The sequence below is a fragment of the Solanum tuberosum genome, unplaced genomic scaffold (genome assembly GCF_000226075.1).
Source record: "Solanum tuberosum cultivar DM 1-3 516 R44 unplaced genomic scaffold, SolTub_3.0 scf00249, whole genome shotgun sequence".
Taxonomy (NCBI): Eukaryota; Viridiplantae; Streptophyta; class Magnoliopsida; order Solanales; family Solanaceae; genus Solanum; species Solanum tuberosum.
In genome coordinates this window covers 607,535-623,434 of record NW_006239187.1, presented here as the reverse complement: position 1 = coordinate 623,434, position 15,900 = coordinate 607,535, and the positions used below count along the sequence as shown (strand labels likewise).

The 15,900-nt window shown below is 35.8% G+C and overlaps 1 protein-coding gene across 1 annotated transcript; it reads left to right on the top strand.

Moving 5' to 3' along the window:
- Nucleotides 1-13,237: 13,237 nt before the first annotated feature.
- On the top strand, nucleotides 13,238-15,083 carry LOC107062741 (uncharacterized). Its single transcript, XM_015313717.1, has 3 exons — nucleotides 13,238-13,959; nucleotides 14,071-14,447; nucleotides 14,527-15,083. Exons 1-3 carry the CDS (start codon nucleotides 13,238-13,240, stop codon nucleotides 15,081-15,083), a joined length of 1,656 nt encoding a protein of 551 aa, XP_015169203.1.
- Nucleotides 15,084-15,900: the final 817 nt, after the last annotated feature.

Below are 15,900 nucleotides of genomic sequence, written 5' to 3'. Positions count from 1 at the left end.
CGAATAAGGAAATGCCCAATCCAGATTTAGAAAGGTAGTTTGGTCTTTTCCTTACCCAATTAATTAATTCAGTTTTTAATAAAATATTTAGGGTTAAAACTGAGTTAGTTCAGTTTTCACTTTTGAGAAATAGAGTTAGGGCTTTTGGAGAAAGAACGCAAGAGAAAAGAGAAGAGGAAAAGCAAGATACGCCAAGATCGTCAAAGTTTAGCTTGTGGATTTCGTCAGGGAGTGATCCCTACAAGGTATGCGAGATCACAGAGCGTTGGGTTAGTTCACCCATGTGCCAAGCATATTTAATTCAGCGATTTTCATTCTGAAAGAGTTATAATTTGATAATTCTTGAGTTGTGTTCTTGAATTGTTTTCATTCTTGAACTTACATGTGATTGATGGGTTTTCTTGAGACGTTTTAGCAATTGGTAAGAGTTGTTTTGAGTTATATTCTAGTGTACATGTAGTGGGTATCTGAATCTAGGAAAGTATTGAGAAAAGTAATCGATTTAAAATGATTTAGGATCAGAAAACGAGTTGAAAAACTCGTCAGACGCACCTGGGGAGGGGCAGGCGTGTCGCGCCCCCATAGCACCACGAGGCTGGGGCGGCGCGCCTGCAGTGCGCCCAAAACAAGTCGCGCCAGGGACGCGTTCAGATCAACATTTTTCACCAGTTTTCCGTCGTTTAGCCTATTTAGGTTATTCTAATGTGTCCTAACACTTTCCATTGATTCTAACTACTCTAAATGACTTCTAAACACCTAGAAATCATCCACATGAATCATAACCTTGAATCCATAAATTCAAATCCCAGGTAATCAAGAGCCAAGTCTAGGAAGTTTTCAGAGTCTTTTCTAGAAGTCTTTTGCAACTGCTTTTAACCTTGTTTTAAGACTTAAAGTTCAAGTTGAGTAAAGAGTAAAAAGTATAGATTTAAGTTCATTTCTTCAAAAGTATACGGGGACTACGTATTCCCAAAGAGATTTTAAATGTTTTCACATTTAAATAAGATCGGAAACTGAGATTTCCAAGAGCCTTCAGGCTAGTTTTCAGAAAAAGTAATCACTTTCTAAATGATGCAAGAGGGTAAACTTTGATTTCCAAGATAGCCTTTGAGCTAAGTTTTTGAGCAATATTCTCAAATCACAGAAGATGTATGTTTTTAAAACATAAGCGCCAGTATATTTTGGGAGTAGTATTGAGCACTGAATTGGGGACGAGCATGATTTTAGATAACTCACGTCACCATAGAACCATGTAGCCACCATGGGTAGAAAAGGGTCATACTTTTTAGATGAATCCTTTTTGCAATAGACTAGTGGATCCATTAGGCAGTCCAGGTTCTATACCTTTGGCCAGGTATAGGATGCCCTGACAACGTGAGGTAGATCGATGTATAATCACTATAGCTCTTATGTAATGGTTGTCGGTTAGAAAAACTCCCACAGAAGTTATTTTATTTTTATATACATCAGTTTATTGTATTTTTACATACATTTCAGAGTTGTGGTATCCTTGTATATACACAGAGTTGAAATCATGTTTTTAAACAGCTTTTCTTTATATTGCACTTGTTTTAAACTGCTTTATATTGAAATGAGTTCAGTAAGTATTCATGAGTTAAGAAGAGCCAAGGTAAGTGTTTCTTTTTTATTCCCTTTCAAGCCTATGTTTGTTAGCATTCCAACTCGTATACTCGTACATTCAATGTACTGATGCTAGTTGGCCTGCATCTTATTATGATGCAGACACAGGTAACTAGGATTGGCATCCGGCGCATCATTGATCCAGTGAGCAGTTCAGAGTCTGCTAGTGAGCCTCTTTGCATTCCAGAAGACTCCTTTTTATTGCTTTCTAGTTAGTTCATTAGGATGTTTGTGGGGGTTGTCCCAACATCCATCTTAGTTGTTTTAGAGGCGTCATAGATAGTCAGATGTTAGTCTTCTGAGTCTTTTCATTTCCATTTCTTATTGTTAAGACTTGGGTTGCCACTTTTGGCCAAGTTGAATGTTTAATCTTTAAAACATTCTCAGTTATTTTATTATCCAGTTCAGTTAAGTTCATTTATCATTATAGATATGAATATTGTCTTCCCCTGAGTTAAGTAAGCCAAACCAAGAGTTCGCTTGGGGCTAACAATGGTCTTCGAGTGCCAGTCCCGCAGGGTGTAAGCTCGGGGCGTGACATAGTGCCTTTGTGAATGCTAACACAACCAACAAAAAGAAAAGAAAGCATTTCTCTCCTTTCATCCTATTCTTAGAATATTTTTGGGCAATTGTTTTGAGCAACCTCCAATCTCTCAACAACGAATGCACGTGTTTGAGAGTAAGTGTGGAACTTTGGGGAGTGATCGGCTACAACGATTTGCACCAGAGTTGAGATGAAATTGCTTTCAAGGCAGTGGCTTGCCACGACACAGTGTTTGTGATAAATTATTTACTACTTTATAATTCCAATCTAATATCAATATTGTAGTATTTTCCCCAACATAAAGTAGTTGACAAAGTACGATTAATGACTACTCCGTGGGATTTATACTTAGCATCGAGATGATATTAAAATGGAAGGTCTCTCGTTAGTTGAGGCTGAGTTTCTAATAGCAATCTACCTATCACATAACTATGTGCCACCATAGGTTGTCTTAGATAGACATTAGCTAATGGATCAGTTTAACTCAAGTTTTTTGGTTCTTACCTTGGCAAGGAAGGACATCACTTTTCGATGTGGAATAGACACCAGATTCCATGCTATAGCTCACATGGTTTATGTCGGTTAAAGTTAAACTTCCCACAATAATAAACAAGGGTTACTTTCTCAAGTATCTCACATGTGTTTTATAAGATATTTAGCTTGCATTGACCATATTAATGAGTTTTGATTTCTAACATGTATGTCATGTAAAGTCCTTTTAGCATGATTTCACAACTCTTATGCATTGCTTTCATACTTGGTACGTTCCATGTTCTAATGCATACTTGTGCCTACAATGTTTCACTAATGTAGGGTCCGACAATCCTATTCCCCATACTCGTGGTTAGTTGATCCTTTTGAGCTTCTGAAGATTGGTGAGTCCTAATGATCATAGGATCGAGATTCTTTTATTGATTTTATGTATTTTTCTATTTTTAGACTTCGTATGTGATGTATGGGTTATGTCCCAATATCTTTCTCTATGATGTAATAGACCGCCTTGAGACATATGTTAGACTTCCACTTTTGTCAAGCTCTTTTGTATGAAATGCTATCTTTTGAACTTTTTACTTCTATTATCTTGTATGATGTATGCTAAGTGACTTGGGTAGGGCCTCTCGGGGTTCTATCCGCCATGTTATGCCTAGGGTCTACTTTGGGTTGTGATATGTAATCTCTTTCAATTCTTACATTTTACTTTAAAATTTTCCTGATTTTTTGTCAGGCTTCAAAAATTAATCCATCCAGTGTACTTAGTGTGATATTTGTAGCATGAAAAAAGTAGAATGTCCATAAATCTTATCCATATATTTCTCATAAGAATCATTTTTTATAACGTATGACAAACAAAGAAAGAATGTCTTCTAATAAGAGAAATATGAATCCTACATTGTGGGATAAAATATCTACCAAAACACTATTACCAACAAACACGGTAAAAAAGAAAGAGAAAATGGTGAACCACCTCAAAAATGACAAATATAACTATAACCAAAGAAATACTGAAATCATGCAAAAAACGTGGGTAGCATTTTACATCAACTAATGCTTCCATATCTGAAACAAAATTAAATTAATAATAATAATAATGATAATTAAATAATTAAAAATTTAAATCTTTTCAGATTTAATTATTGTATGAATTTTTTTCTTCTTAATATCGAACTAAAGCTAAATATTTGTTACAAATTCAAACATAGCCCTCACAAAAAATTCACGTCAACACAAATAAAGAGAAAGGTAGTGAGAAATACCCACAAAAATACTACAATTTTTGACATAAACATTTCCTACAATAAAATTGTTTTTCTCATTCTCACATTTTCAAATCTCTATTTCATGCATCTTTGAGAGGATATCTTCCCCGTCCATGGAGATTCTTCAATAGAACTACCAAATAGAAGACGAATCATGAAATACAAAAAACATTCAGTAATATATGACATCGAGGTGTATTTTAAATAAAACTTATCAATGGAGAAACCTTTTGAAAATAATTATTTGTCTTTTCTTTCAAAATTTGTGCTTTTAAAATGACGGTTTTAAATTCAGTAATAAATGTTAATTTCATATATGGTCATGCACCCGACCTTTATAGTGGAGCTATCTCATGGTTAAGAGCGTTACCCATCAATCATTTATATTGATGTATGATTGACTGCGGACGATAGTCATACATACACCAACCGTCATTGTACAAATTAAATTCATTGATAACTTATCACCCTTGGGTAAAAGCATGGTAATAAAAAGAAAAACACTGGGGTATTCTAACGAAAGATAAAGGAATGGTAATTCAATCAATAATTCTAGTTACTAGACTAACACTTAAATTAGTTGTGACGGTATCGATTGATGTGTCTTATATATTTGGTTTTAATGGCACTAAATAGAGGATACTAATGTTTGCTTGGAGGGAGTAATTCCTTATGCGATAAATCAATAACATTAGATTTAGTTCTTACCTTCTTTCTTACTTTCATGGGTTAATATGGCCTTTTTTTGAGCTATAGCATAATTAAGTGATTTTTCTATAATAAAATAGAGTTGAATAACTTTTTGAAATAGTTATCATTAGTTGAGTGACATTTATGTTACAAAACAAAATTGACTGACTTTTTAATATAAAATAAAATAAAATAATTTTTGAAGGATATTATCATTACTTGAGTGACCTTAATTTTACAAAAACACAAAGTTGATAGAAAATATTACTACTCCCTTTGTCCTATTTCATATGAGTTAGTTTGACTCGTTACTGAGTTTTAAAAAAAAGAATTTTGAAACTTATGGTCTAATTTAAATGATAAATATTTGTGTCGCTATAACTCATTTCTTTAAGTAAAAAATGGACATTTTAAAATTAAATTATTACTTAATATAAAAATATTTATTCCTTTTTGGACGGACCAAAAAGGAAAGTAACTCATAGATTGGACAGAGATAGTATTTGAGAAACTATACAAAAAATTAACTCCATATATATACTAGGGTTCAAGTTAGAGGGTCAAAAGATTGATCAGAATGGAGATGAACATTGATAATAACACTCCAGGTAGTGAGATTTCTTCTTTTAATTCCAATCGCTACCTGTTCTTATCTTTTTTTTCTTTTCTTTTGCCAATGATTTTACACTATTAGTATTACTAGATATTCGTAAAATTGCAGAGGCTCTTCCATTGGGAATGTAGGATTTGAAATTTTTCGTGTGTGGTTTGTGGGCTATCACACTGGAGCGGGGTTTACAAAATGCGAACCTGAAGGTAGAAAGTGTGTGTTTTGGTTTGGACAAGTTATCCTTTTAGGATGCCAATTAGGATCTGACTGTAAGTTGCAATTTTCAAAAGTAAATCCACTTAGTTTTTTGGGGACCATTTTCTCTGATTTATATAAGCTGAAAAAATGGACGTCTAATACAATAAAATTGAATACTAATTAAATCTAAGATAGCTGGAAGGAGTGGGTATCCATGTCGAATATGTAGAGGAAAAGATCAAAATTAGAGAAGAAGAGAATAGAAGGGAAGAGAAGAAAATAAGGAAGGAATTGATTTACTAGAAGTTTATTGTTGCATTCTCTCTCCTTCTACACTTTATATCAACCTTCAGATAACGTGGCGAGATCTTGACTCTTCAGCCTCATTAATTGAGATATAATCTTGGTCGTTTATTTTCCAAGTAGTTATTATCCGTCCGTGATTCAACTTCAAATTAAGCTATACTAATTAAGATCATTACATATCCCGAATTCATTATCCTCTCATTATTGTTATCCAATAAAAATAATACTATAATCTCGATTAATTGTCCTAGATCCCTCGTACGTCTTAGTGTAATCCTACTAGTGAGGTCTCTTCCTAGATCTTAGTGTAAAAGAGGCACATCTTACTTGAACATAGACTCTTGGCTCAAAAGAAGTGTAAAAATTAATTGTAATAACAATATTATCCAACAGAGGTGCATTTATGAATGGTAATCATAATTTGTTTTGGTGGTTCGTACTTTTATAATAGTATAGATTAAAAGATAGAAGTATTAATATATTGCCAAATACCTATAGAAGTGGAAACTTAACTTTCTTAGACAAGTACATTTGGATGGAAGAGTGTGGCGTAGTGGTCAATGAAGTGGTTGCGAATCATGAGGTCTCATGTTCGAATCCCAGCAGAGAAAAAAAAAACACTTGGTGATTTTTCTCATCTTTCATAGCCTTAGTGGACAGAGTTACGTAATACGTATTGATGGTGAGAGGTAGTATACCTGAAACATGTAACATTGTCATCAATTTTTTCTTTACTTATAGCTCCATTTGCATTTTCTTTACTTATAGCACCTGTACATTCTACAGTTCAGACGGAAAACGCAAATGGAGTTGATTGGCAGGAAGAGCTTTACCAAAAGGTATGGTTTGGAATGGTACTTTTTATTTGTACAAGATTTTGAAAACTGTGGAAATTTGATACGTGGATTTTGATAAACTGGTTGGTTATAACATTATAAGAAATAGTTGAATGTTTCAAAATATTTCTATGATTATAGAGTAATAGAAGAGGTTTACCATACCAAGTGAACAACTAAATTCATGACCATACCCCTCCACGCAAGGTGCATTATGTATTCCATTTCTTAGAGGTAATAGAAATCTAAGCATGTTAACAGGTAACTTGTTAGAAACGAACATGTATCCTCACTGTGATGGTGCTCTGTATAAGCTTGTCTTGGTCCCATATTTTTAACGACAAAAAATTAATTTCAAATGCCCTGATATTATTTAGAAATGAAGTATATTTTGATAAATTAATTGATTACAAAAAATTAGTTGTTGAGTGCTGAAATCATATTAACTTAATTCATGAGATATATAATATGTCTGTGAGTTCGGGTCAAAGTTCTTCATGGCATGTCACCATTTGCTTTCCGGCAACTAAAATCTTTAATTGCTAATTTGAGGGATAAACCTATTTGTGCAAGAAGTATATACATGAAACATTATTTATCCTTTTTAACTCCTTTTGTACTCTATTTCTTCAAATCTTTGATAGTTAGAGTAACATTCTGTCAAAAATATGAATCAATAGTCGAAAAGTGTTGAAAAAAATAAATTACAAATATTTTTTTATTTCTTCGTAACTTTTCATATTAAAGTAGGGTATACGAAGTTATCAACTTTTTGAATCAGATTCTATGATTCTAACTCTCATCTTTATTTAAAATTTATCAATTTATTACTTATAGAACTATATTATTGATTCATATAATAATTATCTCAATAAAATGATGTTTTTCAATGTTGAATTGATAAAGTCTTGCTTAAAAATAATAATTAAAAAAAGTATTTGAAAAAATCATTTATAAAAAAAATATTAAGGAATAATTTACATCTAAAAATTTAGAAAAATAAATAAATACAAATAAAATTTATTTAAATTGTAGGCCTATAATTAAAATTTTGCTTTAGGCCTCAAATTATGTTGAGCCGCCCCTGCTGTGAGTTCGGGTCATAGTTCTTCATGGCATGTCACCATTTGCTTTCCGGCAACTAAAATCTTTAATTGCTAATTTGAGGGATAAAACCTATTTGTTCAAGAAGTATATACATGAATATATTGCTATAAGATGTTTTATGTGAAAAGACACTCGTTCATCTGTATTAATTGGTTTACTTTTTCTGTTTTTTTATTTTATTTCTTATTATAGAGAAATCCAATGCTTCCGTCTTCGAAACTCGTCCTTCTCTACTTACATCCCTGACTTAGCCAGTAATAAGTTGGAATACTTTGGTTTCTCCAAGAATAAACATATAACACTAACATGCTCTATATTCCCCATCCGATCGTTTTTCACTTGTGAAGCCAACTACATTGTTATTATTTCATTGTTTACCCTCGTTTTACCTCATTGATGATAAAGGTGTAAAGTTAAAAAAAATAATGATTGCCATTAAACTGTGTTATATCTCGCAACCTAACTTTAAAATATTATATTCTTGATTTGAGCACCAAGAGGATAACGGAAGCAAAGCTTAGTAACTTAGTTTACCATTTACATGTTAATCAGTTGTAGTCTTCCTCTTCTACTTCACTTTTAACCTTTTTATCTGGAAGGTTCTTTTGTGAAGATTCTCTAGTTTGTTCTCTATTGTATCGTACAGTTGATCTAATTATCACCTAACCACATGGGAATGCATTCTTGACATTTCTGCAATTAACTTATTGAAAATTTGTAATGCAGATCAAGTCTATGAAGGAAATGTATTTATCAGATGTCAATGATTTATATGAGAAAATTGCTTCTAAAGTGCAGCAGGTATGTTATTAACATCCCTCTAAGTGCTTCATCATAGTTTCAAATTTTGGTTGGCTCCTTTGCAAGTTCTGTAAAATGACACACCATAATTTGCATATAGCATGCACCAAGGTGTAATGCATATTGCATTCTAATAATTGGTTATTTCCTTATTGGAAACTCCTCAAACTGAGAACTGATGCAGAAAGCTCAAAACACTAAATTAGCACTTTTGCTTCTTTGGTTCCTTTCCTGTTGATTGTCATCTTGAGAAACAGTGCTCTCATAGTGGGAATATGTTGTAATGCGGCTAATTCCTTTTCATTTCTAGCATCTGCATCATTTGTTTCTGTTGAAGCATTGTGAATGATTGTGAAAGTCAAGGTGGTAGTGGACATCATAAAGAGTTATTTTCACAAGTCATTTTATGGTTGTTTGTTTTGCTTTCAGTACAGGAATTAAGGCTTCCCTAGTTCTTCGGGAAAGCACTTGATTTATCTGAATCTAATAGCACCTGAGTCAACATTCTGCTGAATTGTGTGAACCTTGCGAGCTATGTTATTTGTCTCTTTATGTCATTACTTAAACTTTCCTCCCTTTTTCGTTGCCGTGGGAGGTTCTTGAAGCATGAATTTCAAAAGGTTTACAAAGGGAAAGAAACAAAACTCACTGAACTGATTCTTTTTTTTCTGATTTTATGCATGACTCTCTTAATCAGAGTCTTCCAAATGAGAGAATTGAAAAACTCAAGATGTTCAAGATGACGCTTGAACGCATTATGCTTTTCTTGTGGCTTAACAAACACGATATTAATCTTGTTCACAAGGAGAAACTGCCTTCGGTTGAGAAGCACATAAGCTTCTTTCTAAGTGGCAAACATCTGCACAAGCCTACTTCTTCTCCATTGCAGGGGTAACTTCCTCAACCTTCCATCCATACAAGTCAGGTATGCAGTCCGAACTTGTTCGGATAATTCAATTGTTTTCACCTTGTTGAAGTTGTTTTCCTCTTGTGTTAACATGCATCTACATTTCCAGTAGAGTTTTTTTCTTCTTGGGAGGAGGGGGGGAGGTTGATAACTTCGGAACTTGTGATTATTTTCCCAGTATAAATCTCTTAAGTTATGACTGATCTCTCATGTTACTTCTACTTTGTTCTAAGGTCTCATGTGTTTAAATAGGAAGGTATGGAGGTCAATGATTTGAGTAGAAGGTTAGTAGGGAGTCGAGTGTTGTCGTACTTCTAGTAGTATGATTTAGGTAGCTCATAGTTTCTTTTTCTCCTACTGTAACAGTAAAACCCCAACTACTGCTTATATTACTTGAAAATAGGACTCAATTACAACTGACCTTATATTAGAGAATGCAACAAATGAAAGTAACGATAAAAGATTGAAATATAAGATAGAAAAGAAGGGGGATGAAAAGCTCACATTTCTCAGAATTGGGGATGAGAGAGTCGGAAAATTTCTATAACAATAAACCCCTACTTTGCTACTACTATCACTTCTTTTATAACTAATTCATAGTGCCCACATTCTTTCAGATTCCTTCACATGTTTTTTCCCAACCTTTTATTCGAAATCAGTTAATGTTTTTGGCCTTCTCTTAACTCGTGTGGTGTGCCTAGCTGGCACAATTTGTTCAGCCACGTTGGTCTCCACCTCACTATTTTCATTCATAACAATACTTTGTTTCTCAATGAGAAAATTGTCCTCAAGGTTCGAGATGGGAGGATCACAGTTAATTAAGTTCAAAGGAATAATTTGTTGTGTTGGGCTGCCCACGCAGCATCTTTGCACAGAAACATGAAAAACAGAATGAATCCGGGCAGCCTCCGGTAATTCTAACTTGTAAGCAACTTCTCCAACTCGTTTAAGAATCTGGAAAGGCCCAAAGAAACGGATGTCCAACTTGTGAGAGGGCAGCTCCCTGAGATAAGTCTGAGGATAAGGTTTTAATTTGACATAGACCCAATCGTGACCTCAGTGCACTTGGCATCAGCGAATTTCTTCATGCGAACTTGAGTCTTGCTAAGATTCTGTTTGAGCAAGGTCAAAACCTCATCACGCTGCACTAAATAGGCTTCGACTAAGTAACTGGAAGTACTTCTCAAGATGTAATGTGCTACTATAGGAGGTTCACGGCCACACAGCCTGAAAAGGGGTCATGCCCGCGGAAGATTGATAGGAGGTGTTGTACCAATACTCGGCCTGTGGCAACATGGCAACCCAGTCAGTGGGGACATCAACAACAATACACCTCAAATATTTCTCAACACACTTATTAAGAACCTCAGATTGCCCGTCTGTTTGAGAATGATAGACGGTGCTCATAGCAAGCGAGGTCCCCTGCAATCTATTGATCTCTTGCCAGAAGGAATGTAAAAAACGAGGGTCCCTCTCAGTGAAAATACCGCAAGGAGGTCCATGAAGACAAATAATTTGAGTCACAAAACCTTCTGCGACAATATTAGTGGTAAAAGTCGACGCTAATGGAATGAAGTGACCATACTTAGAAAACTATCCAGAACTATCATAATGGTGGATCTTCCTTTAGAACTAGGCAAGCAAGTGATGAAATCCATGGCGATGTCCTCAAAGACCAATTCAGGAATGGGGAGGGTCTATAAGAGACCAGCAGGAAGCTGGTGAGAGCTCTTCATTTGCTGGCAAACTTGGCAAGAAGCTAAGTAAGTCCGAGCATCCCGTCGCATGTGTTTCCAAAAGAAATTTGATGCCAAACGATGGTAGGTACCAGCTATCCCAGCATGTCCATCTACAGAAGTGGAGTGAAACTCATATGGCAGTCATTAGCATAAAGGAGAGTCATCCGGGATAACCAATCTGCCACAGTGAAAGAGCAGTCCTTCACAAAAAACATAGCCAGCTTAGTCAGAGGACTGTGTAGTGAGTGTTCGTTGGATGGCTAAGAGGTTTGAATGAGATTGATTCAAAGCCTTTAGCCCATGTTCCAATGAAAAAGTTTGGATAGAAAGAGCAAAAAGAGTGGCATTTGGTTGGCGAGTGAGCCCTAAAAAACCCCGAACGTCCTTCACCGACTTAGGTGCTGGCCATTGTTGGATAGCTATGATTTTACCTGGATTGACAACGAGACCTTTGTTAGAAATCACATGCCTCAAATAATCAATGGTCTTTTAGCCAAATAAACATTTACTCCTTTTAGCCACCAATTGGCGAGAGCAAAGAAGCTCTAGGACAGTGGTGAGATGCTCCAAATGGGACTTCAAGTTTGTACTATAGACAAGGATGTCGTCGAAAACAGACAACACAAAATGGCGAAGACAAGGCCGAAATACCTCATTCATAGTAGCCTGGAAAGTGGACGGTGTATTGGATAACTCAAAGGGCATTAGCAAGAACTCATAGTCCCCCTCATGAGTTCGAAAAGCTGTTTTCGTAATGCCATCAGGCTGGACACGAATCTGATGGTATCCAGACAATAAGTCAAGCTTTGAAAAATAATTTGTGCCATGAAGTAATGACATTCAAAGTAGCCCACACAAAAACGCCATGTACAATCCTTCTTTTGTACAAGAAGCACAAGAGATAAGAAAGGGCTGTTACTTGGTCAAATAACTCCATCATTGAGCATATCTGTCACAAGTTGCTCCATAATTTGCTTCTAAAAATAGGGGTAGCGATATAGCTTGACATCTATAGGCCCGGCCCCAGGCATTAGATCTATAGCATGATCCTGGAATCTCATTGGTCGTAAGCTGGGGAGCATATAAAAAACATCAGCAAAGGATTCCAACAGAGGCGTTAATAGAAGAGGCTTATCAATGAAGCTTGTGTTCCTAGTATTAGTTAACTTTAAGCAATAAAAAGAAGCAATGGCATCCGTGGAGGCCAAATGCCACAAACTATGGAGTTGTACTCGTTGCAGCTCAGTTGGAGAGTCCCCCACCCAACGAACAGGAGAACCATTCATGGAGAATTCAAAGATGCGGGCTGCATAGTCAGTGACAACTGGTCCCAATGTTGCTAACCATGAGACACCCAAAACCACATCTGCTCCATGAAGAGATAAAACATACAGATCCATATGCAAATCATACCCCTGAATGTGTAAAGGAACTCCCGCACAACCCCATCACAACAGAGACATTGGCCACTGCCAACTACCACAGAAAAACTAGGAATGGATTCAACCACCATGTGCAAGTAATTGGCTGCCCTTGCTTGTATAAAATTATGCGTACTACCCCATCCATAAGTATTTGAATTGGAGAACCATTAACAATGCCAATAAAATGCAAAGTAGTTGGTAAATCTCCACCAAACAAAGCTTGATAAGAAATAGAAGAATGATCTTGTACCTCCAAAAGTTTCAAGTCTTCGGCCAAAACGTCATAGATTCAAATGGTTCTGTGATACAATGCATAGATGAGCGTAGATGATTAGGAATATTAACAAGTAGTTACTACTGTTCATTAGTCACAAAAACAGTTATCACTGTTCATTGTTTGTTAGAGTTGTTAGAAGCAGTTATTTCAGTAGATTGTAGCTTTAGCTTACAATTCAACTCTATAAATACAGATGTAATACAATTTTTAAGGCATGAAATGATATATGATAATTCTTCTTCTCTCTCTTTTACTCTGTTCTTCTTAGCTTCTATCTCGGAATTGCCCTGATATAGCTATCTTCTTCTTCGAGGTTCAGCCTCCTAGTTGATATTATCCTTTCGATTACTGTTAATTGGATCAATTGGTATCAGAGCAGCTGGTCCTCGGCTAAGAAATCATGGTGGCTTGGGAAAAAAATCAAGACAAATCTTCAGAGGAAATGGAGGGAAAATTGTCTCAGATACAGGAACAATTGCAAAAGTTGATGGAAGGTATGGTGAATATCAATGATAGAAATGTACAGACAGATAAGGAATTAATGGAGATCAAGCAAGCCCTAGGAAATGCGAAACAGAAGGACAAGGAGATGGATCAGAATAGAGTTGTATCATCTGTGGGTGGAGACAGAGAACAGGGGTTTTGCTATGCAGCTGGGAATTTCCAAAATTCTAATGGTAAATTTCTTATCCGATGTTCTAAACTTGATTTTCCTAGATTTTCGGGATCGAATTTGAGGGCATGGTTATATAATGTGGATCAGTTTTTTGCTATGGATGAAGTTCCATATGATCAGAGGGTGAGAGTAGCTTCTATCCATTTGGATGGTGAAGCTATTGTTTGGCATAGATCATACTTGAAGTCTAGGAACACAGTTATAGACCCTTTTTGGTTTAAGTATGTGTTGGTTGTTAATGAAAGATTTGGGGAAGAATTTGAAGATTCCATGGAAGCTCTTAAAAATCTACAACAAACTGAGGATGTTAGAACATATCAGGCTGAGTTTGATAGGTTATTGAATGGGGTTAATTTGTCAAACGAAAATGCTATTAGTTGTTTTATAGGAGGGTTAAAAACTGAGCTCAACAAGGCTATTAGAATGCAAGCACCCAAAACCTTAATGTAAGCCTACAAGTTAGCTAAGTTGCACGAAGAGGTTTTTGATGCTCATGCTAAGTCTTGGGGAATTAGAAATAGCAGGAATCAAAATGGTCTTCTCCCTACTCCATCTAGGTTTCAGGTTGTACAAAAACCTACTTTCTCTAGCACAGCTGTCAAGAAACCTTATGAACCTAATGCTAACACGTTCAGTAATGGTAATACTGGTAGAAGATTATTGACTGCTGCTGAGATGGATGAGAAAAGGGCTAAAAGACTGTGCTTCTTGTGTGACGAGAAGTATATGCCTGGGCATGTTTGTAAATCCAAGAAACAGTTATGTTTGGTTGAATTTCTGGAGGATGGGGAGGTAATCATGGAGGAAGAAGTGTTAGAAGTGGGTGAGTGCATGCCAATTTCCTTACAAGTATTTACTGGAAGTACAGGGTATCAAACAATTAGAGTAACTGGATACCATGAAAAACAACCCTTACAGGTGCTTATTGATACAGGTAGTACTCATAATTTCATTGATTAGTCAATGGCAAGGAAGTTAGGTTGTAAAAGCTTTGCCTATACATGAGCAATCAGTTAGTGTGGCTGATGGTAGGAAGGTTCAAACTGCTGCAGTGTGTAAAAATCTGAAGTGGTTATTGCAGGGTACAACTTTTTCTTCTAATTTCCTACTACTACCATTAGGGAATGTTGACATAGTGTTGGGTGTGCAATGGTTAAACACTTTGGGTAGGATTTTGTTTGATTTCAGAAATAGAACTATTGAGTTTGTGCATCTAGGGAGGAAACATGTTTTAAGGGGAGCCAGTAGCCAGATCAAGACCACCAAGGCCCAATCCTTAAATAAAAAGAGTGCTGATTTAGTTCAGGTCTTTATGCTAACCTTGGTGACAGATGCAACCTCTGATATGCAATGCAACAGTATACAAGTAACTCAAGGTACTGATATTCATCCTACATTAACTTTTTTAATGGAACAATACAAGTGCCTCTTTGATATGCCTAGTTCATTGCCCCCTCATAGAGGCATCTTTGATCACAAAATTCCATTCATTGACTCAGCTACTCCTGTTAACAAAAGGCCTTATAGATATCCTGGAATGAAGAAATATATTATTGAGAAGCTAGTATAGGAAATGTTAGATCAAGGTGTGATACAACCTAGTTCTAGTCCCTATGCCTCACCTGTAGTCCTTGTTGGGAAGAAAGATGGGAGTTGGAGGCTTTGTGTAGACTATAGAGATCTCAACAAACTGACAGTAAATGACAAGTTTCCTATTCCTATAATTGAGGATTTGTTAAATGAACTAGGAAGAGCTGAAGTGTTCTCTAAGATTGATCTTAGAGCTGGTTACCACCAATTAAGGATGAAGGAAACAGATATGTATAAGACAGCTTTTAAAACTCATGAAGGACATTATGAATTTTTGGTTATGCCATTTGGCCTTACAAATGCACCTTCTTCATTTCAGAGTCTTATGAATGCTATATTTAAACCACTCCTCCTCAGGAGGTCAGTACTGGTTTTTTTTATGATATATTGGTGTACAGCAAGAATATGTCAGCCCATGTGAACCATTTACAAGCTGTGTTTGAATTGATGAAGCAACATCAGTTGTTTGCCAAAGGTTCTAAGTGTGCTTTTGGGGTACCTGAGGTAGAGTACCTAGGTCATTTCATCAGTGCTAAAGGGGTAGCCACTGATCCTAAGAAGATTTCTGCAGTACAGGCTTGGTCTGTCCCTACAAATATCAAACAACTGAGAGGGTTTCTTGGTTTAACAACATATTATAGGAGGTTCATTCTGAATTTTGGATCCATTGCTAAACCTCTCACTGAATTATTAAAAAAGGATAAGTTTGTGTGGAATGAGGGTGCTACTATAGCTTTTATGTTCTCAAAAATGCACTAGTGACTGCACCTGTCTTAGCATTACCAGACTATGATAAA

Excerpts from the sequence above, each read along its gene's own strand:
- LOC107062741 (XM_015313717.1), top strand. The coding sequence starts at position 13,238 with ATGGTGGCTTGGGAAAAAAATCAAGACAAATCTTCAGAGGAAATGGAG. Across the intron at positions 13,960-14,070 it reads CAAGCACCCAAAACCTTAAT|GTTTCAGGTTGTACAAAAAC; the intron begins GTAAGCCTACAA and ends TACTCCATCTAG. Across the intron at positions 14,448-14,526 it reads ACAGGTGCTTATTGATACAG|TTAGTGTGGCTGATGGTAGG; the intron begins GTAGTACTCATA and ends ATGAGCAATCAG.